This window comes from Montipora foliosa, chromosome 6 (genome assembly GCF_036669935.1).
Source record: "Montipora foliosa isolate CH-2021 chromosome 6, ASM3666993v2, whole genome shotgun sequence".
Taxonomy (NCBI): domain Eukaryota; kingdom Metazoa; phylum Cnidaria; class Anthozoa; order Scleractinia; family Acroporidae; genus Montipora; species Montipora foliosa.
Genome location: NC_090874.1, coordinates 57,003,789 through 57,028,788, shown reverse-complemented (window position 1 = coordinate 57,028,788; position 25,000 = coordinate 57,003,789). Strand labels below are relative to the sequence as shown.

The 25,000-nt window shown below is 40.9% G+C and overlaps 4 protein-coding genes across 7 annotated transcripts in view; 2 read left to right on the top strand and 2 right to left on the bottom strand.

Annotated features, from left to right (window-relative positions):
- LOC138007862 (kelch-like protein diablo) overlaps window positions 1-4,715 on the top strand; it is a 6,308-nt gene extending 1,593 nt beyond the window's left edge. Inside the window, exons 2-3 of the mRNA XM_068854957.1 lie at window positions 1,757-1,885; window positions 3,355-4,715. Coding sequence (XP_068711058.1) covers window positions 1,757-1,885; window positions 3,355-3,928 — 703 coding nt within the window. The 3' untranslated portion in view covers window positions 3,929-4,715. The remainder of the gene's footprint in view (window positions 1-1,756; window positions 1,886-3,354) is intronic.
- Window positions 1-6,799, bottom strand: part of LOC138007863 (ras-related and estrogen-regulated growth inhibitor-like) — a 13,660-nt gene extending 6,861 nt beyond the window's left edge. Inside the window, exons 1-3 of one of the 3 annotated variants that reach the window (XM_068854959.1) lie at window positions 6,600-6,799; window positions 5,779-5,835; window positions 4,709-4,782 (exon numbers count right to left, since the gene is read on the bottom strand). In XM_068854959.1, the coding sequence (XP_068711060.1) occupies window positions 4,709-4,782; window positions 5,779-5,835; window positions 6,600-6,666 (198 nt within the window). In that variant the 5' untranslated portion in view covers window positions 6,667-6,799. Of the gene's footprint in view, window positions 1-4,708; window positions 4,783-5,561; window positions 6,484-6,599 lie in introns of those variants that run through there. The other 2 variants (XM_068854961.1, XM_068854960.1) reach the window with 2 other exon arrangements.
- A 2,066-nt stretch (window positions 6,800-8,865) lies between these two features.
- Window positions 8,866-20,226, bottom strand: LOC138006071 (uncharacterized). The gene is made up of 8 exons (XM_068852232.1): window positions 20,138-20,226; window positions 18,419-18,533; window positions 16,565-16,912; window positions 15,776-15,995; window positions 14,262-14,520; window positions 13,137-13,308; window positions 12,239-12,456; window positions 8,866-11,544 (listed from the first exon to the last, which is right to left on the bottom strand). The coding sequence occupies exons 2-8, from the start codon at window positions 18,486-18,488 to the stop codon at window positions 11,194-11,196; spliced, it is 1,638 nt and encodes a 545-aa protein (XP_068708333.1). The 5' UTR covers window positions 18,489-18,533; window positions 20,138-20,226; the 3' UTR covers window positions 8,866-11,193.
- Window positions 20,227-22,734: 2,508 nt separating this feature from the next.
- Window positions 22,735-25,000, top strand: part of LOC138006070 (uncharacterized) — a 9,888-nt gene continuing 7,622 nt past the window's right edge. The window contains exons 1-3 of one of the 2 annotated variants that reach the window (XM_068852231.1): window positions 22,735-22,858; window positions 23,034-23,148; window positions 24,790-24,954. In XM_068852231.1, the coding sequence (XP_068708332.1) occupies window positions 23,097-23,148; window positions 24,790-24,954 (217 nt within the window). In that variant the 5' untranslated portion in view covers window positions 22,735-22,858; window positions 23,034-23,096. Of the gene's footprint in view, window positions 22,859-22,921; window positions 23,149-24,789; window positions 24,955-25,000 lie in introns of those variants that run through there. The other variant, XM_068852229.1, reaches the window with a different exon arrangement.

Sequence of the window (25,000 nt, the reverse complement as noted above, 5' to 3'; positions counted from 1 at the left end):
CAAGAAAATAATTCATTGACATGACCCCAAAAAAGTGCACTCACATCTTGGCCTTTTCTCAGCTGGCGAGAATTCGGCTTACGAAGAAAAGTAATCGGCGATCGACCGCGGTTTCACTGGGCCGCCACGCAACACTGGGACATTTCAGGTGGTCTTTTATGGGTGGCAATTCTTTTCGCAATGCGTTATGGGGCGATTCGTTCCGAGTGAGCGCAGCGTATGAAACTGTGACATTTTGACAACATAATACAGATCAAGAAAAGGGAAAAACTGTATTTTTTAATCAATCTTTGTATTAAAAGAAAAACCAGTTCGTCGAGATGTTGAAAGCAGCCTGGCAAAGTCATGTCCACAGCCGGTCAGTTTGCCGCTGCCCGGGCCTTAATGAAACAACAATAAGAGCAAGATGACACACGCTAACACCAACCCGGTGTGGCCAACACATCACGCATGCGCACAACCATTTCACTCGGTCAATTAGCAGCCATGGACAGCTGTTTCGGCCTTTTGGGCCTCATCAGCATGGCGTAGCTAACATACCAGGCGGGTGTGTTAGCACGTGAAGCTGCCACTTAAAGGGGTGCTAAACACACCTGGTATGTTAGCTACGCCATGCTGATGAGGCCCAAAAGGCCGAAACAGCTGTCCATGGCTGCTAATCGACCGGGTGAAATGGTTGTGCGCATGCGTGATGTGTTGGCCACACCAGGTTGGTGTTAGCGTGTGTCACCTTGCTTTTATTGTTGTTCTTAATGAAACCCCTGTAACTCATTTATTTATTTATTTATTTATTTATTGTTTTGCTGCATATATTTTGTTTGGATGACCAGCTCCAAGGGCGGGCAACTGCCCAAGTGCTCAACCTCGTTTCCAGGGTTTCTGTTCTAACCGGTTAGAAGAGAGAAGGCATATTGATCTGACTTTCTTTCTTTCCATAATCGATGGTTGTCTTGGCACTTTTGTAGCTCTCGATTTCGTCTCGGTTTATCCATTCAAATTATTACTCCGGATCGAGTGGTCCGGGTTCGGGTCCTGGCCGGGGACATTGTGTTGTGTTCTTGGGCAAGACGCTTTACTCTCACGGAGCCTCTCTCCACCCAGATGTATAAATGGGTGGACTAGCATCCCATCCAGGGGGGAGTAGAAATACTCCTAGTCGCTTCATGCTACGGAAACCGGAGATAAGTGCCGGCCTGATGGGCCTTCCTAGGCTCGTAACAGAGACGTTACCTTTTTTTTTGTCTATTCATCTAATAATGTATCCAGCCATGTTGGTCTCACACGTCATTAGTGATTCCTATATCATTTGTTCCCAGGAAAAACCATGGTAAACATCTTAACTAAACATAAAACTATATGGACAAATTTTCAAATGAAAAATCTTGGCGGCAACATTATCACCTTGATCAACAACAACAACTAAAACAATTTTAACCATTGGTCTTTGATACCAAAGAATAATTATATTATTTTATTTATTTTTATTAGCTTTATTGGGTACGTACTCCTCTTATAATATATAACGTAAATGCACAATAACTCTACACACGAAATTCCCTGCTAGCAGAGATCTCTTTTCGTTTGCGTTCGCTGTGCTGATGAGTAGGGGAACAGAGACCTCTGCCATGGTTCAAAACTCACTTTGATCCAATCGCCGTCCATATGTGACAATACATCAAAGCTTTCGTTTGGTTGCTTATCACGGAAGATAAATTGATGAAACAATGAAAAGAGGCATTTTTATTTTTTTTCCCAGAACAAACACGTGGGCCGGAGTAGCTCCAATGGCTAAAGAGATATCTGCTCTTGGTGTGGCTGAACTAAACGGCTGTTTATATGCTGTGGGAGGATGGCACAGAGGAAGACCACTGAACTCAGTACTCAGGTAAAAGAAAACAAAGTTTGCCCATTCTATCCGTCGCATACCGTCAAGAAAATAACAGGTGTGCTAGGATTTTTGTGAACAGCTGTCAAGCACTCAGTTTTTCTCCAGTTGAAAAGCAATATAATCCATTTCTTTTGCTATCTAAGCAACAAAGCCTACGTATTAACTATAAATGGGTCGGAGTAATCTGCCTCAAAAAATGTGAGCACACGTTGCGTACTAGTTAGTAACAGTGCAATGATATTCGCTAAAAAAGGTGGAATACCACTTTCTGAGAGAAATGCTATATAATATTCTAGGGTCGGGGGGAGGGGAGGGGGAGGGGAAGGGGTAGTACTCCCACAAAAATTGGGTAGGAGTGTGCGGCTCACCTCCTGAAACCCTTACTCTGTTTCTGACCAAAATATGCGAATTTCCCTATCCTATTTCAGACATGCCCAGAAATTTAACACTTTGGCTACTAGAGAATTGGCCGAAAAACACGTTTTGAACTGACGCGTTTTGAACAGACTTTGCTACTGACCCAAGCCTTTGCTCAAAAACTGGTACCCTCCTTCCCTCTCTTTTCGCTTTCTTTGCCTCATTTTTTTTTTCAACTTGCTGGGCATTTGGTAGGCTTTATTTTGGTGGGAAGAGTTTCTGAGAAACCTTTCATCATCTTAGAATTAGGTGCTCAGAAAGGTAGGTGGGTAATGGAGCAAGCTTTTCATGGAGATTTTCAGTTCAGTGTTACATGGTTTTTTTGGCCGTTTCTCCAGTTTCCTTGACTGAATTGTGCTCATTCTGGTATAGTTTGAAAGATCTCTTCTCCCTGCACACGTTAGTGGACAAAGCTGTTCCTGACCGTTAAAAGTGATGACGTCACAAGGGGTAGATGGGACCGTGGATAAAGCTGGACGTATTTTGCCAGATAGTAATCAAAGGGTTAATACCATTTTTCAGACCTACTTTCAGACCTTTTACAGCTGTTGCACGGTTGGCCTAATAATTTGAGAAGGGTTTTGTTGATGGTCTTATCGCCTAATGATCATGAGAAGAAGCTTCTTTTAAAAAAACCTACGCAATTTAAGACTTGAGTGAACAAAGCATACTCTATTTCAGAACAAAATGGTCAAAGTCCATACCCAATTTCAGACCAAAGCGACTAAAAAGCCATACTCTATGGGGCTGCACATACTTATATAGCCCATATAGGGAGTACCCCCCTCCCCCTCCCCCATCCTTCCGGGGAAGGACTACTAGAGGGGTCATCTTTCCAACCTGAGAAATTCAAAGTACGACAGGTAAGGTGGTGCCAAATTTCGAGGCTCATAGCGGTGAGGTACAGGACACAATTGATCCCTCTTAATGAACATAGATTTGTGCTTGCAAACTTAAAGAGATAAATGAAGACTTAGAACATCTTTGTAGCTTAAAAGTGATGTGCCTCAGACTCGGCTTAAACATCTCCCTTTGCGTCTTGGCTGCAGGTACTACCCATCCTCAAACATCTGGGAAGCCGTTTCACCTATGACAACAAACAGAGGGGGCCCTTGTGTTGTGTCCAACAAGTTTCTGTATGCTATTGGTGGTAAAACGGAAAACGATAACACAAATGACCCGTTCAAGTATTTAAACACAGTCGAGAGATACGACCCTAGAATGAACACTTGGCATGAGACCACGCCCATGCAAGTCCAACGTGCATACGCCTGTGGAGTAAGAGTCAGAGGTACCCTGTATGTGGTGGGAGGTACACAAGATGATTTATATTCATCGCATAGCTCGTGTGAAGCTTTTGACAGTGGCAATAACACCTGGACCTCTATTGCTAGTTTGTGCGTATCAAGGGCTTTGGCTGGAATAGCCTTCGTGGAAAATAAGATTTACGTACTGGGAGGAAAGAAGAATTCACGAGAGAGAACAGATAAGATTGAGTGTTATGATATAGAACTGAACGAGTGGAGAGTTGTGGGATCTGTGCCTAACTGCATGGGGGGAATACAATGCTCATCTGTTTCTCTTTCTAAGATATTTTTTAATTCCCTTACAAAGATAACTTAATAGTTTGCTTCGCCAACTGGTGTCTTAGTAATCCCTGATTCCTCGATTATTCAAAAGTTGGATTGCTCTATCTACTGAATAAATGGCAATTTAGCGGATAATCAATTAGCACTTATCCGCTAAACAGAGATGCCCTCTCAACCCTTTTAACAACCGCCGGACAACAGCTGGACGAAGTATATGGTTATTGAGCTTAATTCAGTAAACAACAATCACAAATATATCAATAGGTACAAAATTGCAATGTTGACTTCTGCTTCAGCCACGGTCTATCAGCTACGCCTTATCAGGTCTCGATTTGGCGTAAGAGCTGACATTTGCAATTCTACAGGTTACTGTATGAAAAAAATAGGCTGTTCAGTGGAGCAGGCTTAAGAGCAGAATTATCTGGCTAAACGCCGGGGCCGAATTATCAGCAAGGCCAGGAGGACATTTGTTTATTCACACCCACGCTGATAGCCATGCTAACAACCATGTCATATTAATTTTGTCCTCCCATGTTGACCTCTCGCGTAGCGTTAGCAAACGTTGCCAAACAGTGACGTTTGACGTGTGTAAATACGTCATTAAGGATCATAGTATTGACGTCAATCGATCTAATCATTCCTCTGAATTATAAAGAAAAACTGACATTAAATGGTGCTCAAAAGATTAAACTTCAGCTCTTTTTAAGTGAACGAAATTCATTATCTTGCAAAATGTAAACAAAAATGCACCGAGTTTTTTTTTATTAAAACTCTGGAGTTGGCTAGAGACTCAACTCCATATCTTTGGTCTTACCTTTTCAAGGGAGTCACGTATGTCAAATGTTAGATCCTCATCATCCAGCTTGATGGTGTGATTGTAAGTTACCTCTGATGAATAAAGGAGACCAGCACCATCTTTTTAGCAGAAAAGTTCGGTACTGAGTTCGTGAAGGCTTGGACCTCATGGTGTGAATTAAATTTTAATGAAATTAATGATCTTTTGTTGTAACTTGTTTACGCTAGACACAGTTGAATTTTGGCTCGGTTTGTCAAAACTTATTAATGTCCATTATTATCAATACGCGCGGCCAAATGACAAACTGCCCTCTGCAAAACGCGCCTTTTTGCGGGCCAAACAGGAAATGTGCGGGCTGACAATACATTTGCCGCCCTGATACTGATTGGCTGCATAGATGTCAAACAACTTCGCTCGGCCAATGAGATTGTCCTATTTAAGTGCGAGCATCACTTCTACATTTGGTCTACAACCCGTACTTCAAATATATAAATTCCTTTCATTCTCAACCTTTGCTTGTATACATTGAGGGACATTTCCATACCATAGTTTCATGCTACATCTCTGTTAAACAATTTTTTCTTATTATATGAATTGATACGATTTGGCCTTTGTGTATTGATAATAATGATGATCAAATGACTTTTGTCGGGCATATAGTTTATTTGTGTCCCTCGTAAAATCATTTGCACCCTCGCTCCGCTCGGGCGCAAATGATCCTACTCGGGGCCACAAATAAACTATTGCCCTCCAAAAGTCATGTGATTGTCCTATTTACTAATATAGATCGATAATTAGCAAAGTGCATGCATTTACTTTTAGAAGCTTTGCTTGTCTGCAACAATGCGAGTAAGAGTGAAAGATTTCTCACCGCAAGCTTGTAATTCAATGCCCTTTTCTAGGATGGCAGTTCCTTTTAAGACCGCATATTTTGGGGGAGCCATTCAAAGCGAATACCTTTTTCAGAAATGTTGGAGACGTGACTGGTACTGGTACGAGCGCTGCAAAGGCTAGGCATTGTGGGACAGAAAAAAATAACACACGGCTCTATCAACAGCACACTCAGGCATAATGAATCAACTACTTACGCATCAGAGATTGATACTCCCCAATAAATCTTTTTGTCAAGAAACGAACTAGTAATGCTGTAATAAAACGAAGTTATGAGAGGTCAGTTATATAGGCTCCGGAGGTTTTTTTTTAGTACGATTCAACAATAAAACGAACCATGGTGTATTAAAAGTGGTTATTTAGGGAATGCACCCCTTGAAGATGGTCAGGTAATGGACCACTTGGGCTACTACTTTTCACTATTTTATCAACAGTTAAATTGAATTGAATTAGTTTAATTAAGAACTGGCGTTTATTACCGACTATGCATTGCCGGCGATTGATTTGCTCAACCGCGGAATGTTTCAGTTTTTTATGTTAGCGATTAATTTAATTGATCTGGCCAATTTTTGGCAGAACTGACTGTGTAAACATTTTATGTAAACCAGTAAACAAAATGAAAAGTAGAAACTAGTGCTTAAATCGACGTACCATTCATAGTTGTTATTACACTTATTCCTTACGAAGAATGCGTGAAAGGACACAAAACACCTCTAATCATTGACCGAAGTTAACGTTCTAATATGTATTGTGCATATTTCCAACTGTCAAATGTGCACAGACTTACATCATGTTTTTAATTCTTGCTAAAGCCCCTCAGTTAATATTGGGAAAGTAATTACTAAGTCTGAAGATAGTAAATCAATGCTTTAAATTCCTTAGTTTTTCGGCTGATTATGATTAGATATTTTTTGTCCTTTTCGCTCCACTTGTAACTTAATTGATGTCCCAGCGATGTTCTGTTATCTCACATCCCTCATCTGATTTGGTTTTACCACAATTTACTTATCAATCCCACCTGATTTTCCCACAGCCTTACTCCCAAGAACCAGAAATCTTGCTTCAGCGGGCACAAGGGAATTCATCTTTGACGATCCTTTGTGTTCTCAGTTCTTCAAAACGAATTTCTGATGTCCATCTGCGGCGTGTAGCAACTGAATCCCTGTTGTTGCCTTACCAGTTTACTTATACTGACTCACAGCACGACAACTCTATTCCCGTCAGCTAAACAAGGACTGTATTTTCACTTGTTTTAAATAAGCTCGAATCAATTACTGGACATTTCAATGCTCATGTTTTGAGCAATAGCAGGGGGTAGGCTAGTCAAACTGCTATAGTTTTTAATGAAAACAATAACATGAATAGCCAAACGAAGCTGGTTTATTTGTATACGTAAAGCAGGATCTCGCATTTTGCTGATAAAAGGTCGGGAACAATGGTGGCCGAGAGAGGCTTTTCTCGACAAACGTATAACCGAGATTGAAATATATCAACACGGGCAAGATTTTCTGGAATATATTATAAGGCAGTCATTTAATCGACGACCTCGGTCAGAAAATTAAGAGAATGCTAGTTTAAACAAAATGTTGTCGTTGCAATGTCAATGTAATTTCAGTACGAGAATTTCAATTTTAACTTTATTCAAGACGGTACTTTTTAAACTTTTTTAGAAAAAAATTATGAAAAATCCACTGACTATTGCTGCACTCAGCCGATCGAATAGAAGACATTTCCCACTATCACACAGGAGACAATAGGAACACCAACCTCGTCCCCAGGGCCTCTCTTCTTCGCTTCCTTCCTTCCTTCCTTCCTTCTCTCTCTCCCGCTCCAAGGAAGAGAAGAAGAGAGGCCCTGGGGACGAGGTTGTAGGAACACCTGACCAGCCGTGCTTATTAAGACTACAACTTCGTCACACGCGAACTGATCACAAACATACAAGGTGGGCTTTTCAAGGCCCAACTCATAAATTCAATTCAATTTAATAAAATAATCTTAGAGCGAAATTTTAGTGGCGGTTAAGCCGGATATGAAAAACTCCTTATGTTAACGAGCGGTACCGAACGCTTATTCCGAAGTCATGCACGTACGAGCACGTACGGTGAAAACAGGGAGTGGCCTTGGTCCAGAGCGCTGATCAACGGGATTTGTTTAAAAATCATTTGCCAATTTTAATAAAAGCGACAAAGGCACATTTGAGTAAACCAAAGGCTCACATAGTAATTTAATTGCCATAAACGTGCTTGTTGTTGTAAAGTAGGCAGGTAGATTCCCTCCAGATAAAATAGAAGCAACAAAATAGACCAAAACGTCCCTTTCATACTTAGCGAAAATTCCTTACCTTTCACAAATTGTTGTGGAGTCTGTACATCCGTTCGTACAACGTGAACTTCCACAGCAAAGCGACATCAAAATGGCGGACTGATCCGCTAAGAACGAGACACGCGACTCACCCTTCTCTCGCCATCGACGATTTCGGATATCGACCACAGATTACCTTTAGGGGAGTAGGTCAGCGACATTTCCCAGTTTGTTCTATAAAGACCAGCAGACTCACCTACCCCTAGATGAAATATTTCGAGATACTTACTCACCACTACGCGTGGTCTAACAAAGAATTTGAAGAATTTTCAACTTCTTTGTGTCAAATAAGGCATCATATTGTGTCCGACCATTTGGAATATAGACATTTCGATTAGGAAATATTATGTTGATTACTTGACGTATCACGCCCCAGCCTAAGGTTAGTCGGGGTATTAGGCATTGTTCATGCCAGACCGCGCACCGGTGTCAATCCTCCTAATAAGAACGTTTCTTTTAAGTGTTGAAACTGGTTTGAGCCACCTTAAGTCTCATTCTGGGCAGTATAGGACTGGTGATTTCTTCTTTTCTTACGTACGGGTTGTAATACCTCGCCTTGGTTACGTCCTTGATCACTAATAACTGAACTATTCCAGGTTCACTTATCGATCACTTATCGAAATGAACGTTAGGAATATCGTTGCAGTTATTTTGCAACTTATGCAGTTGCAAGCAACCGCTTACTTTGCTAATATCTAACTGTGATGTTCTTCCTAACTTTCATTCCATGTTCCTTCCGGAGTTCAAATATTTACTGACACAATTTTGTTTATCCACCTGTTTAGAGATTGGGCGAGCTCTTCCATCCTTTGCGGCAATAATGGGTAATATGTGTTCCATGCATATATTCAAAATTTACCGATCGAATTGATGAGTCGGATAGTCTGACACAAAGTACCACACAATCGTTACCGTTACGAAAATCAAAGGAATTACTTTAATCAATCGTAGTCTTGTAATTATAAAACGTTGACTAGTTTGAACATGAAAAAAACTCATGTTAAACAAGAAATATGACTATCTTATTTGGTCTTTATCATTTCTACAAGCCACAACAGCTACATCGGTACTTCTTCCGACGGAAAATGTGGTTGCAAATAGTAAGCTGCAAAACCGATGGGAACTGAAGTTGACGTCTTGAGTACTGGACAAGTGTCAACCGCAACCTCGTTTCGCGTGCCCTTTGCACGATTGCACGATAAGAAGTTTGGCGATTCTTCCACCCAGTGTTGAAAACTCATGCAAGGTCATATTTATACAGATTTTGCGCTCTGTAAATGTAGCGTCGTTAGTAATCATGGTTTTCCAAACGAAGCTTTGATGGATTACAACCAATGGATGATCTCTCATATGTGTACTACCCATGTAGCATGCATAAGAGGTTCGACTGTCACACGTTACAATATACATAACAGGAAGTATAGGCTTTCTTTTAAAGGGAACCTCCACTTCAAGTTTAAATAAATGGAAATACAATCAAATGTGTTTAATTTTTTTTCAAAGAAAGCGTTTGCATCCGAAATAAATGAGTTTTAGGCTACATTTACACGGGTCCGGATAAATTTTTGCACGGATGAATTTTGTACCTGGACCGCCTGTTTACACGGGAACAGTGCAAATTCTGTTACAGATCGCAGTGGCGTTTACATGGGTCCGTGCAAATTTTGAGACCAGTCGAGGCATTTGAATGGCTTTTTTTAACTCTCTGTTGTGATTGGTTAAGCTAATGAAGTACGAGGCAAATCAAACATGCCGACAGACAAAAACTTCATGTGAACAGATAAAATAAATCCGTTGTTGCATGTAGTTTTAGACTACAAAGCCAGAAAAGTAGGCGAAGGAAATGACTGGGAGACAGTGATGAGGAAGTACGAAGACATAACCAAAATGTTTTTGGAAAAGTACCCTGATAACGACAAGAACAAATTCGCCCGAGGGGGCAGGCAGCTTCAACAAAGACAGATTTCTAAACAAACTAAAAAATATCGTGCTTTTGGTTTTTGTCAAATTTGATTATAAACAGAGGGAAATGAAACTTTATGAAGTAAGAAATTGCGACCTTGAAACATTTTTGCTCAGCAACCAAAAAACATAACTAGATTCCATGCCTTACCCACGCTAACCGTCCAAAACCTTGCTCGGGTCAGGTGTTTTCACGAGTCCGTACGCATAGTGGAACACGGTGCCGGTCAAAAAGTTGACCTGCTTTTTTGAGGTCCCAAACTTGCACACTTAGTCGTTCAAATATTGGTCCAGTTCCACCGGTCCCGTGTGAACTCAAGGAAGAGCCATGCAAGTTTTGTCCGTGCACAATTTTGTCCGGACCCGTGTGAACTGGGAGTCTTAGAATCACCTATTTTGTTTTGAAATTTCACGGGCGGCCGCCACCTTGAATAATTGTGACGTGTTACGGTTGCCCCACTGTTATCCTACCAGCAAAAGCTGGTTTTGCCAGAACAATTTAGGGCAACCGTAAAAGGTCACAATTGCGGCTTAACATTTTCGTACCCAGGAAATTTGAAAGTGAAAACAAGCGATTGTAAAATTCAATTGTCAGGCTAATACAAACACTCCTTTTGAAAACATTTCGAGCAAATTTGTTTGCGAACATTTTGTTCCCTCGGCTTAAGCTTATTCTGTAGTAAGAGGGGAGATTCCCTTTAAGAGATTCTACCCCATATAAACCATGTGACAGTTAGCCCTACTATTGGAAATGGGCCCAAACAAGGACAGAGAAAAAGTCTAATGAGGGTGGGAACTGAACCCACGACGTTCGGGTTAGATCACAGCTGCTCTACCGACTGAGCTAGAAGGTCAGACGGGAGCAGGCCGCGGGAGCTGAAGATTTTAAAGTCATGGCAATGAACATGTACAAGTACAAGGAAGGATTACGTTTTTGCAAACGTTGGCCATGTAGCACTTATATTTGAACAGACTTAACAGATTAGAGTGTAATGTGGAGTGCTCGGTATGAACCATGTGACCCATGTGACAGGTTGGGTTCCTGATGTGAGCGTTAGCCCTACTAATGTAAATGGGCCCACACAAGGACACACCAGTTGCGTGCAACTTGTCACTCAGTTTTGCTCCCACACTACTTCCACGAAAAATCCTTTAGTTTATCATTCCCATTTCTCCCAGCTTTTCGGTTGCCGCTTGAATGGGGAGGGACAGGGCAAGAACATCGTACAGCTTACAGACACATCTTACCGAAAGGTGAAAATTTTGCCCCTCGACAGCTTTTTTAACTGTCAAGGATTCTTTTTTCTTGTCCAATAATGTCTTTGCTGTTTAAGAAACATGAGTTCTAGGCCTGACTTGAGCTCAGAATCGGAAGGTAAATACTGATCCTCAACAAGTTCATCTTCAAAATCAGCTTCCGTAAGTTCTACTTCATCTTCTGAAGTAGTAAAGCTACCTCTCTGCGAGGAAATGGAAGCCGTGTAAGTTTGTTCGTCAAGTGAATCTATCTTCATTCCTTCTTGATTTGTACGGACATGTTTTATCACTACAACGCCCACAACAACTCCTAAGATGACGATTCCCAGCACAATGCCAGCTGTTGTCACCACAATCGAGGTTGTATTCTCATGTTCTGGAACCTGAAAGCGAAGGGAAGAAACTCGTGGTTAAATTTTCTTGTTGCGGTGTTTCAGTTTTTCGGCAATCCAGTTTTCGATATAAAATTCTAGCGTTTAGCTTTAGTCTGTTCCACATTCCTTTTTTCCCCCATCCCATAATGCAATACGTTTTGTGGGGTTATTTACATAAAAACAATACAAATTATTTACTCTTGGGACTGTATCATGCTTCAGTGAACTGGATATCCTTTGTTTTAATGCAAATAACCCCTCAAAATGAGCTGTACTATGGGATTGGTGAAAATAGCGAATACATGTACCAGAGCCTTGGTCGTCCGGATACCCAAAAACCGAATCCTAAAAACAGTTAGTCAGTCAGTGAGTCAGCCAGCCAGTGACTCACTCATTCAGTCATTCAGTTTAGTCACTCATTCGATCAGGCAGTAAGTTCGTCAGGCAGCCAGTCACACAGTCACTCAGTCAATCACTCACTCATTCATTCAGTCCGCAGTCAGCCAGGCAGCCAGTTAGCCAGTCACTCATTCATTCATTCATTCAGTTGACCAGTCATCCCGTCAAGTTACCAACTAAATGATCAATCAATCTGATATGATCGATTAAACAGACAATTTAATAACCAGACAATCATTAATTACGCTTACGCTAATCATGAAATCGAGCCGCAATTTATTCAGTACATGTTACTGCGACTCACCCTAATTGTTTTAATGATGGTCTTTGTTCTCTCATTTTTATTTGTTTCTTTGTTGTGTGGAGCAGTGCTGGCCAGGAATTCATCCATCATTTTCTCTGAATTTCGCAGTTTTTCAAGTTCTTCTAGTTTATCAACTTGTTTGTCCTGCTTCGCATTCTTTTGCTGTTTAACTTTAGCTTTTAGAACATATTTCGTAGAAGTGGCTTTACCTTTAGGGACTGAAAAGGAGAAAATAGAAGAACAGAGAAGAGATCGAGAGTTTTCCTTATCAGAAATAAAAAATGCGGCCTTTAGGAGCTTTAAAATTCCATTATCTCCTTTGAAATAACTGTTTGAATGAAAACTTTTAGGTACAGCAGGGTACAGGATATCTGCAACTATCCGTGTCTCCTATAGCGACTTTATAGCTCAATGGTTGAGCACCCGAACTCGATAGGGCGAGTTTCAATCGAGTGTCGTAAAACCAAAACCAAAGTAATTACTTTGGCCAATCAAAAAGGACATAGACAATCCAGTAAACCAATCAAAACTCGAAGTAATTACACGTAGCCGACACAAAGGGCGGGAAAATGTGCACGCGCGAGCCACGCTTGGTTTTGGTTTCACTTGTGATTGGTTGAAAAAGTGGTGCGAGAACTTTGAACCAATCACAGAGTTAAGTAATACAAAACCAAAGCAATTCGCTAATTACTTTCGACACTCAATTGAAAACCGCTCTATCTTAAGGTCATTGGTTCACCTCTTGCACAGTCTATAAGGATGCTTATTTCACAAGTTCCATTGCTCGTCCAAAGAATTGAAAACGCGTTTGGATTTCCTTGTACTTCTCACTTGTTTAGGAGCAGAGTAAAACTCAATAATCATCTGAAAGGCAATAACCTTCTAGGCCTGAGCTTACCTGGCACGACAGTCCTATTTTTGTTATTTGGCGTGTAATAACAGAGAAAGAACATGTGGTCCTTCTCGTCTCGGTGAATACCGTATGGGTATTCACCTCCTTCGTAATCTATATTTCCCCTATCCTCATCATCAAACTTGATGAACTCTGTGATAACATTCATACCTTTCACCTAAAAGAAAGAAAATGTATTTTTAAGTGAATAATACTGTTTTAATTCTTCAGGAAAAGATTAAACGTTGTTTCGACACTTCCGACGGAATCCATACCGCGGATGCTATGTCATTATGGCAAAAAGGATGAAGTGCATCGCTAGCCCCAACGCGGCAACACTCAAAACCTTGTCAGTTGCAAACGATGGAGATTTTTAAATCTCGTTTAAAAACGCCTTTAAAAACGCTCGTCTCACAGGGTGGATCACTAACGTCCATAGCCTGTGATCTCTTTCGTTTTCTTATAGTTATTAGTTATGGGTATTTTTATTGTTTGTCCGTTGTGACAAGAAACATTTGCAAACCCAGTAGAAACAGGTGATAATCTAATTACGATCCATGCGACTAAGTCGTTAGAAACACTAGCTCCTGTATAAAGCAGGTCCCCTTTATGTGCTACCGTGGGTACTTAAGAAATGTGTGCCCTAAGGTCGCAGGTTCGAGCCCCACCGGGAGGAACTCTTGCTTTTCGACTTTTAAGCCCTTACTACCTACTTATTTGAGAAATAGAAAACATGTACCTTGTTTCTATCGAGTTATAGAAACACGAGTGAAAGTTTGGGAGAACGAGAAATGCTGTGGGAACACGAGCCGCAGGCGAGTGTTTCCACAGATTTTTCGAGTTCTCCCAAACTTTCACTCGTGTTTCTATAACTCGATAGAAACACGGAGTACATGTTTTCTATTTCTTTTAGAAAACAACGCGACGAGAAAAAGGAAAACAACTTGTTTACTCTAATTATCAAAATGTAAATTTTCTTTGCTCGCGCCATCACTACGTCAACAGCTCGTGCTAGTTCTGTGTCTCCATCGAGTTATAGAAACACGATTTTTAACCAATCAGCGCGCGTATTTTCTTAGGACTGTTTTCTAAGTAATGTATATTGAATAAAGATGTGCCAATGTTAATCACCTTCTGACAGAGTATAGACTCATATGCAAACAGCAAGAATGGAGATTTATTAGGCAAAGTGATTTCTTTTCCGGAAGATCCGGACGTGCTGCAGCAAAAGAAGATCTTTGTGTCTTCGTTGAAAAGTCCTTCAGGCAACTCTCCCCTTTTGGAGTTCTTATTGTCTTTATTTTCGTCATCCCAAATGACGAAACCTTCTTCAAGACCAGAGGGACAGTCTAAGCCTTTCTTGTAAATGCAGTATTTACCATCTGGCCACCTGGAAAAGAGTACATCATAATCTATCACGTGTAAGTTTATTATCACTTCTTAGGGTCTGCATCCCTAGAGTTTTAGGGCCGCGCGCAAGCTGGGCACTAGTATGGCGCGTAAAGCCTGAATCGCGCGTGTTTTTCTGATTTTTGTGACGTCAGCGAGACCAAATCTGTAAACTTAACTGCTAATTTTCTCGCGTTGCCTTCAGTAAAAGTTTTAGAAAATTGGCTCAGTTCTAACCACATACAGTTCCTATCAAATACCCAAAATTTGTTAAAATCTGTCAGAGCTAATTCAATATATTTTGAAAAATGACAAATTGCAGAATATTGGCAAAATCGTCTGAACGACCTTGACTTTTTACGACTTCAAAATGTCAGGCAATATCATTTCCATAATGTGGGAAAGAATGAAAAAATTCACCGAAGAAAAGTATAAATATAAGAAGTTTAGGTAAAAAATAAGAACATATCCGCCTGTCATTAGATGTGATGTTTCCATGGTAACGGCCATAACCCAAAAATTGACACCAAAAAAATAAGCCTCATTATATCGGTTATAATATACTGGTAAATATCTACAAGGAAAATCTAAAGAGAAATAAACTAGGTTTCCTTTTGTAACTCCTGCCCTGTAGTAAACTCTAGGGAGCGACCTTAACTCGCCTTTCAAAAACGCTGTCCGAACTCAACCAGTCCTGGAATCTTAGCTCTCTTTCTTTTCTTTCTTCCAGAGGGACACCTTGTTTGGACAATGTCACGTAACCACACTGAGTGACAAGCTACTTCCTAGTCACTCTCGGTTTAGTCCATCTTGAAAGAATCAGGAAGACATTTTGGAACGTGGATTAAAGATTAATTTATTGTCAACATTTGTCGCCCTGTATACATATCGAAAAACCTCGGTCAAGTTCTTTTAGCCGAGCGTTGTCTCTTTCTACATTCCGTCTTACGCACAAACAAAGGTGTCGCTTTCGACTCAGTGATGCAAGAAACCAATAAATTTGTTAAAGTTTGTCAGCTCTGTCACTTTTACTGTGGGAGAAGGCGTGCGTTTGGATAAGGCATCTTTTGGGCTCAAGTCAGAAAATAAGAGAAAAAAGACGTGCCTTATATTTGCACGACATAGCGGGTACGTGCAGGAAAATTTTCTTTGAATGCCTAACTAATTTAAAGGCGTATTCCCACTTTGTGAGTTTGGAAACTTTGTTAGTGTTTGTGACATTTCCTGAACAACATTGCATTACTTCTGCAGCTCACCTTCCTCCGCCATCTTCACTAGTTTTGATGCAAAATTCATGTCTTATTCCCACATCACTGAATTCACCCGCCAGGTGGAAGCTGTCAGAATGCTGATTTTCTGTCCCATCGTCCTCTGTATCGTGAAACCTGTACCCAGTCTTCCATTCAAACCCATCTGCTGACGGACAACCATCCACGGACTTTGGAAGGCCGTAGGTACCAGATGGCCATTTCAGTTCTATTCGGATACATAATTTCAATGATGTTGCGACATGTGTTGAACGGGCTGGCCAAACGCACGCAGCATTTTCAACATTTTCAACGCAACATGTGGATGTTTATGTGCCCCAGGCCCCTGGCATGCCACAAGTGGACCTAGCGCTCATGTTCTAGTCCAACAATGTTGCGTGAATGTGGCCACACGAGTACAACATCATACAACACCCAAAATGTTGCACGAAAAATTTGACCGTTTTCAAATTTGATCCAACGTCATCCAACATGTTGCAACATATCGCAACAGGGTGACCAAACGTATCCAACATGTTGTGCCCAACAATGGGGCAAGATGTTTTGTTGAAATGTTGCGAGCGTTTGGCCAAGCCTTTAGACACAACACGGTAGATTACACCTCCAGTTGGGAGGTAGGACAGAATATCGACATCGGGCTCCACGTGCTATGTAGACAGAAACGCATACTATTGAAAGGACCACGGTTAAACCACACTTATATAAGTGAACTCATATTTGCTGCCGGATAAAAATTAGGACATAGTACGCCTTCACAAGAAAAACTACTTTCCTTACCCGTTTCTCTTGAATGGACTGGTGTTTTCCGTGGACTGATATTTCTGATATTTGCCTTGTCGTTTCTTTCCTCTCCGACGCTTTTTTTATCCTTGTTTTTTCTTTTTTCCCTTTTGTTGCCGTTATTATCCAAGATTTCCTCGCGGCCAACATCTCTCTTGCTCTCTTCAACACTTCCCTTTGATTTCTGTGCGATTTCTTTAGCTTCAGCTGTCTCGATTACGCTTGAATTCAGTGCTGGCGATTCAGTGACTACTGAAGTACTTCTTTCCAATCGAAGCGGGCTGTCAACAGTGCCTAGTATACGGATTTCAGCTTGCGGTATGGGCTTTACGTAAAGAAGTGGTGCTGTGCATCAGAAATAAGATAAGTTCTCATGATAAGCGAAAAAGGAAAAAACCGTTCAGTCATAGTTTTGGCTTGAAAAGTAGAAAGAAAATTGGAAACAAAAGGCTTCTCTCCCGTGATGTTTCAGAGTAACACGGTCTTTTATTAATCAATTCCGAAATGCATGAGAAGATTGTACAATTTTTTACTGATTTAAAATACACTCAACAAACATTTTCTCGATAGATTTCAAAGGAGAAAATATTTATGAACTACGTATACGCGTGGTTGCTATAGCGACTTAATTTGGACTTCTCCTTTCTCATCAGAATAAAGGTGTTTTGCCAGGAGCCCATCTGGAGCGTGCAACTTCCATACCGCGTCTGTGAAACGACGTTTTCACAAGTAGGCTTATTTTTAGACTAGCCCTTCCCGCGAATTAGGTCAAAAAACAAAGACAGTTCCGATTCGGTGACCCTATGACGTCAGCTTAATTTCTTGTAATTGGTCATCGGGCTCCTGTGGGAGTCTCATTCGCGGGAAATTCAATCTAAAAATAAATCGGTCTGTGAAAACGCCGTTACACGAACACAGTAGAGTGGTAGGCTCCGGGTCATGGGTTCCTGGTTTTGCTGAGTTCATAACAAGAAAAGAAAGAGTCATTTTGAAGTACCTAGTACTTGGCTTGTAATACGATCGTATCAGGAATCCATAGCTGGGAGTACAACTGCAGTACTGCGATCTTGGACATTTCAAATGGAAAATGACGACCACCCCTCCCTCCAATTATGGCCGGCTTCAACTTGCGCGCGCATTCATCATTGATTTTGGGGGAGGGGAGGTACTAATTTTTCATCTTATTTTGTCCAAGATTGTAGGTCTATGGAAAGGCATTTTCATTGATCAAGCTATTTTAGACGAGTTCCCAAAAAGAAGTTTTCTTGCATGAATGACCATTCCCAATCTCATGGGCAAAAATTTCTCTTGTTATATAGCTGAATTTCTTTCCCCAACAGCGCGCGCTCTCATTGATTACTTCGAGGTCACATGACATGTAACAATAAAACTGTTTCCAGCTAAAAGTCTGTGAGCGGGCAACAGTGCAAAATTTATGACGTCAGAGAGTAACAGTGCACTGTTACCCGCGAATGTTGACCGACGACCACCGTTGTTGTTTACCATTTGCACGTTTGCCTTTTTTTTATGCTATATAACAAATCATTTAATGACTGGTCCCTCGGGAAACAGTTCATGTTGTTTCCCTCGGCTGCGCCTCGGGGAAACATTGAGATTATCGGGAAACAAAATGAACTGTTTCCCTCGGGACCAGTCATTAAGTGTTTAATGCAAGACTTGTGATTAGCTTATCTGGTTTTGGCGGTAAAATCAATCTAAAAACACCTCAGTCTGCAAGAAACGCCGTTGCTCAAATGCAATGAAGTTTTACGCGCCTAATCATGGGCTCCTGACTGTATCCTTTGTCAATCGATAATGACAATAATTTATTTACGTGGTTTTAGCGCTAACCTAGGTCATATTCCACAAAGAAACAGAGCTCCAATAATACCACAAAAACAAACTTGAAGGCAAGAGTCATCTTTCAGGAATCACTGGAATGGAAGTCATCTCTATTGTAGCAGAGCTGAAGGGAAAACAAAGACATCAACATAATGTAATGCCTTCAGCTCCCACGAATCAGCTGGAAGTTATCGGCAATTATCTACCGGACATAACGTGATAAATTAAAGATAAAGTATAACATAGCCTGCGTGCGTACCTAGAGGTTTTGTAAGTTTGGTCATCTCGCAAGGGAGCGGCGTCTGTTTTCGCATTTTCACTGCTCGCTCACTCACACCAATGCCTACAAAATTGCCGGCTCCATAGGCTGACATAACAGTCATTAAATTTTACTTCAGGAGCAGATTGATCAAGGCTAGTTTAGGACTTATCTCTTACCGGTCACATCAGACCACTAATGGGTTTTCGTAGTATTAAACCGGCTTTAGCACTTAGTGTAACCCTGCATAACACAATGTAGCCCAGTTCACATTAGTCACTTCGAACATGTGTAAGCAAGCAAAAAGTACGGTTGATAAAACAAATATGCCCAATTCAACAATGCCAATAGATCGTTGTAACAACGAAATTAAATGGTACACAAAAAGGTACACAAAAAGGGGATACCGTCCCAAAAACGTGCAAGCGTGGTTGGATTTTGCATCTCCGCCATTGCACATTGGGCCTGAAGCTCATATCAGAGATGCCGAGAGACATACATGTCTCACCAAATGGTCAAAATACTTCTATTCACTTTCGCTTAATCGAAATCAGTGTCTCAGTCACGTTATCCAAGACCTGATTATTACTGTGTGGCGTAATTCATTACTTGAATGCCTCATAAATTTTGGCAAATTCTCACTTTGTTTATTTATCAATAGAGCTCAGTGACTTAATCACGCAGCCTTAAATCGCGATATTTACCAAAACAACCACTCTCAGCACAGACATCCACTCACGAGACTTCATACACCATATTTTTGAGAGCTGTCAACTTTCTTCAGTGTCTGTAGCAACTGTCAAATTGCCTTCTCGAAGACGGTTATAAAATGAAGATCGAATTGACTACCAGGAACTTCGTCATAATAGTTTTCTTAGTTTCTGATTTTATTTTGATTTTTTAAAATCACTCGCTTGAAAAGATGTGACGGCTTATAGTTTAAGCTCATGGCCGGGGTTCTTCAATTTATCGCGATTTTACACTTTTCGACACCTATGATAGGGTTGTCGACTCCCACAGACTTGCAGACATGAAAAAAATGACGTTTCTAGTGATTAATATAGAAACATGATCCGATAATAACACTTCCCTCTTTTTCACAATGGAAAAACTGCGTCTTAAATAAGCGACAAATGCGTAGTTATTATAGAATCGTAAATGGGTCGCAGTTTAGTGTCCCACGATATCTATCGCCTCTATTGAGACAGGAAGATATTAAGCATTTGCTAACTCAAAGCTTATTGACAGTGTCTAGATTTTTAGAGTTTAAATAACAGAAACAAAGCAACATTGAAAACTTAACAACGTGATCCGAGCCTTAACTGACCATGTCCGTATATCCTTCGACTATGGCCTCGAGCGAAGACAGTGAATGCGCGGAGAAATGACGAATGCAATAGACTTTTAATTAAAGAATGCCATCTAAAGATACCCTTCAGTGTCCTCAAAACAATTTCAACTTTTCTTACCTTAAACAAATTAGGGGTCCGCCATATTTCTTTTCACAACCTTTTTTTCTATTAATAAATTAACATGGGTCCTTCACTTAGATAATAACCCGCTCATTCGCATAACAAACAGGTTCCGGTGACGTAACAGTGTGAACGCTCTCTTGTTAAGCTGCCGAACAGTTACGAACTTGGACGACGATGTGTGAAGAAGCAAGTTACCGTTTGATTATTTCTTTCCGGCCGAATGATGTCGGAAGAAAACAATCACAGATAATTTTCACGGATGGCTTGGCGTAACATTAGCTGAAAGAGAAGCTTAGAAGCAGGTGGAGGAGGGGTGGCGAATTGTTAGACGCAAACAATATATGAAAGAAGCAGTAACAGATGATATTGACAATAGCATGCCATTCTTTTGCAAAGATCATAAAAAGTCAGTGGGAAAGGGAGTAGTATTTTATCCCGTGAAATCACTGGGCATTTTGTTACGGATTGGGGCGGTCTCAGATTGTGATGGGTAATGGACCGTTTAAACTTAAGTCAGAACTCAAATGACGTGATACAGTCCTAACTGAAAAAATTTTTTGAGCAATCAATTGCAACAGTTTGGCCAAAAGCAGACTATGGTCAAGTTCTCTATGTGTTTTTGATCATGGAATATAACCGGATCTTGAGACTGAGCCACGTATGTGTCTGCATTCGCTGCTGGCAATCAAGCACATTTGATGAGGCTTACTTGTAGTAAATGATGAAGCTTGATCACGCACGGATCAAAAGATAAAATGGACGCAGCCTTATCATCGGGTGCAGTGATAAGACCATTAAATTTAGAGGCCCTGATTCATAGCACAAACCACTAAAACTCATGGTTTGCATTTCCGCTTGAAGCGATTGCCACTGAAAATCATGCTAGTCTAGTTATTTCGTTCAACGCTATCTGTAACGGAAACCCCTTTCCCACATAACTTTATGGCACTCGTTCTTTGAAATTGAGTTTTAAATTAAAGTGGAAAAAAGGGGGTAAGTTATAGTGCGGCCCTTGATCCCAGTGGCCAATTATGAAACGTGCCTCATTCATCGTCGAAATAATTTGCCAATGAATACAAGGGTGGTGTCTGTAATGGATTTGCAAACATAACGGTTATATAAACTTTTCGAAGGATACGTAGCAAAGAACGACCAAAGATTTAGGGTATAGGTCTAAGAAACCAAAAATGGTCGAAAGAATTGGGAGTGCTCCAACTCTAGCTTTCTTGTGTTATGAACTAATTTGCATGCAGTGCCTAGGAATGCACTTTTCGCGAATGGTTAAGTGTTTGTTTTCCAGGGGTGGGGGACACAGCCTTAAAATATTTGATTTCCTCAGCTCCACCGGGTAGACTTGCGCCATATCGAACGGATACAGTGTATGTTTCTGACCCTTTGCTCGACGTGTCGATGTTTAAGAATTTTAGTGTTATTTCCTTGAAGGTGTCAGTAAGCCAAAATTTGAATTAGACGAAGATCTCTGCGGACCCTTAAGCTTTGCAGTCAAAAACCAGTAATTAGCGGACTTTTCTATTACCAATCATGCAGTGAAGGCTTATTTTTTTCTCAAGCTTCTCAGCGGTCCGAAATAGTAAATCCTCGAATGTAATTGGCTAATTCCGCGCGCTCCAGCGGTCCGGATTATCCATCCGGACCCCGTGGATGGACAGATCCAAATTTCAGAGTGACAGTTTTGCACGGTGCACTGATTTTAAATGAGCAGTACATTTAATTTTAAAAATTACACTTGCTTGCTCGTTTTTCATTATCAAGTTCACTTTTCAAGTTTGATAATACAGTTCCACTTATCCTCTCCAGCGAGTTAGTGCTCAAGGTTTTAATCCAAGGCAATTACGTTATGTTCAGAACTTCTTTTAAACCAGTTTCCCTTCGTAAGAAAGGACTCTTTTGCCGGCCTTGGTCCGGTCCGTATTGGGAAAAATTGTATCCTTGGTCTAGCGTACGGCCCGCGGTCTGCGACCTTGGCTCGTACGCAAGATCTCAGGCACAGTTTTTTGTAATACGGCCCTCTTGTCCTTCAAATAACGCATATATTGTTATATCGTTTTGGTGCTTTAGTGATGGGATTATTGTATTTGTAAGAAGCACCTTGGATAAACAATAAAATGCAGGTATTTTGATCGTGTCAGCGAATCAAGGAAGGGTCAACATGCAAATTAACGTTGCCGTGGGATTCACCCACTGAGAATAACACAACCGAAATCGCAGTTGAACTGATTCCGTAACTGAGTAAGATAACTTGGATCAGGATTAACGATACTTTGGATAGTTTCTCATTTTCCTGAGATCTGAAACAGACGCTGTCAAGTTCAACGACAAAGGCTACTTTTTGTCTCTGGTAAAACTTCTCGGATCATGGTCTGCGTTCATGTTTTGTTTTGAAGGTGTCATCATGAATGAATTGATTTGAGGTAGCTACATTTTTACGCTCTGACTCATATTTCAATCATTTATTTATGAAATCCCACTGCAGTGGGACATTCAAATGTTGAGGCGTCGGTATCAATATACTGACTACCTCATCACGTGCAGACACCGACTGGCAAATTTGTTGACACTGATTACTTTCGTGAAGGAACAGAACTTGCAATTATTTCAGTGTTATTCGATGTTCGCACAGACACCTAGGGGCAAGTAAAAATACAAAGAAACAGAGAAAATTAAATGCCAAAAGACATATTACCTCATCGACAGGTAGTGTATTGACGAAAATTTGGTCCGCGCAAACAACAAAGCCTGTTACGTGGTGTTACTGTCATTGACATTGGGTTTAACTTTAGAGCTTAGAGCTTGTCATTCTCTCTTGACTCGAGTTTCATCGCTGTTAGCTTTTAAGATTGCAGAGTTTATAAATTGACATCTTTTACAGGAAAATGAAGCATTGAAGCGTAAGGCGGCATAGAGTTACACAACCCAGCTCTGGTTTCGCGACATGTTTTGGTTATCTTTAACACTGGTGGCGTCCTGGTGCCTTACGACAAAAGGTACGTTAACTCTCCAGGAATGCTATATTTACAATCTTTTTATCGGTAATTGATACTGTTTATTTTGGCACAAAGCATAATCACAGTTCAAATAAGCCGCAACCTTGACCGTTAAGCAAAAAAGAAACGAATTTACAATGCTTGTTTGAGGAACCGATGGAAAATAATTTTCACCGAAAATGTATACTTTTAAAAAATTATGTGTCGAGAGCGGAAGGTACAAAGCGAAGGACTAAAACGTTTGGCTGCGTTTGCAATTTTCCCATATATTTGACCAAAGGGAATTTTCAGGTTGCGGGAAGAATTAGGAAATAAATGCAGTCAGTTAAATGTAAGAAAAATTGAAACTACTATTGATAAGCTTCCAGCCACAGATAGTCCTTAAACATTTGCTCGCGTAACTTTTTTCCTAGTACCCTTAGTTCCCGTTTCATAGGTAACATATATTCTGAAATTATTTGACATTGGACCACACCTGAATCACATTGGAGGAAATCAGGAACTCCCGATTCCCGAATGCATTTTGTATGCAAAACAAATCTGTGCTAAATACACTGCTCTCAGGAACCATAGACATACAACAGCAAAAGAAAGATAATATCAGACAGGGGCACCCAACGATCAATTTGTTGTAAAATGTATTATTATACCCCAGTTAATGAAAATAAATGTTATTAAGGCATTTTCAGGTGTTTTTCAGTGTTGCTGGGAAAACATTATCTGTTCCTTTTTCCCAGCAAGACACACAAGAAATTTCCCAGCCAGCTAGATAAAATTGGTTGGTTTCCCAGCCAGCTGATCAAATTTATTTCCCAGCCAGGAATTCCGCGCGCTTTCAAATCCCACGATCCAAAACAACCGAACAAAAGCGACAAAACCGGGACAAAAGAGGTTTTTTCCGCAAGCGCAATCACTCTGACCAGCCGTCGCATGTTTGTGACTACTCTCTGGGAGAGGGAAGGGGTTCTTTTTTTTTTTTTTTAGCCGTCCTCAGTCTTCAGAGTTTTCCACAGCCAGCTCGGGTTGAAATGCTAGAAAAAGTCAATAATTCCCAGGCAAAACCTCTATCAATAACAAAATTTCCAAGCCAGCTCATCGAAACACCTGTCTTTTTGCCAGCCAGCAAGATTCCTCTGGGGAACAGATAATGTGAGGAACAGATTCGTTGGGTGCCCCCTATCAGAGAAAATGAGGGGACACAGAGAGAGGCTGCCGGTCCAGTCCTTGGGATATGTCATGTCCACGAAAGTTATTTTTAGACAAGCGGAAGTCTTTGTTCTAGCGGAAGTCTGTCTTCCGAGACGTCCGCATGCAGGCCAACCTCAGTCTGTTGTTTGAAAGAAAATAAATATTCATCAGTCTTCCACGTGCGGCGCCATTTTCTCTTTTCACTAAGCGGACGTCTCGGAAGACAGACTTCCGCTAGAACAAAGACTTCCGCTCGTCTAAAAATAACTTTCGTAGACATGACATATCCCGGCCAACGCTCTGAGCCTCCCTCTCTGTCCCCTCATATTCATTTGTCACGAGATCGGTAAATGGCTGTATTTTTCACTGTAAATGTTTTTGAAAGATAAATTTTGGAGATATGATACGGTAACAACACTTATAAATTGGAGAACTTTGTCTCTGTGCGAACAGCAAAGGCTTCATGGCCTTCAGGTCAATATGCTCTTCCCATGCCAAAAGCCGGATGCCCGAATGACTGGTCCGAAGGCCGAAGATTCCACGACGACGATAGCGGCAGTTCCATAGATAGGAAATTTTTCGAATCACTTCATTTGGCTGGATGGCTCAGCAAGGAAGGTACTGATAATCTTTTGTTGAGATGGCTATTAGATCCTTAGAGTGA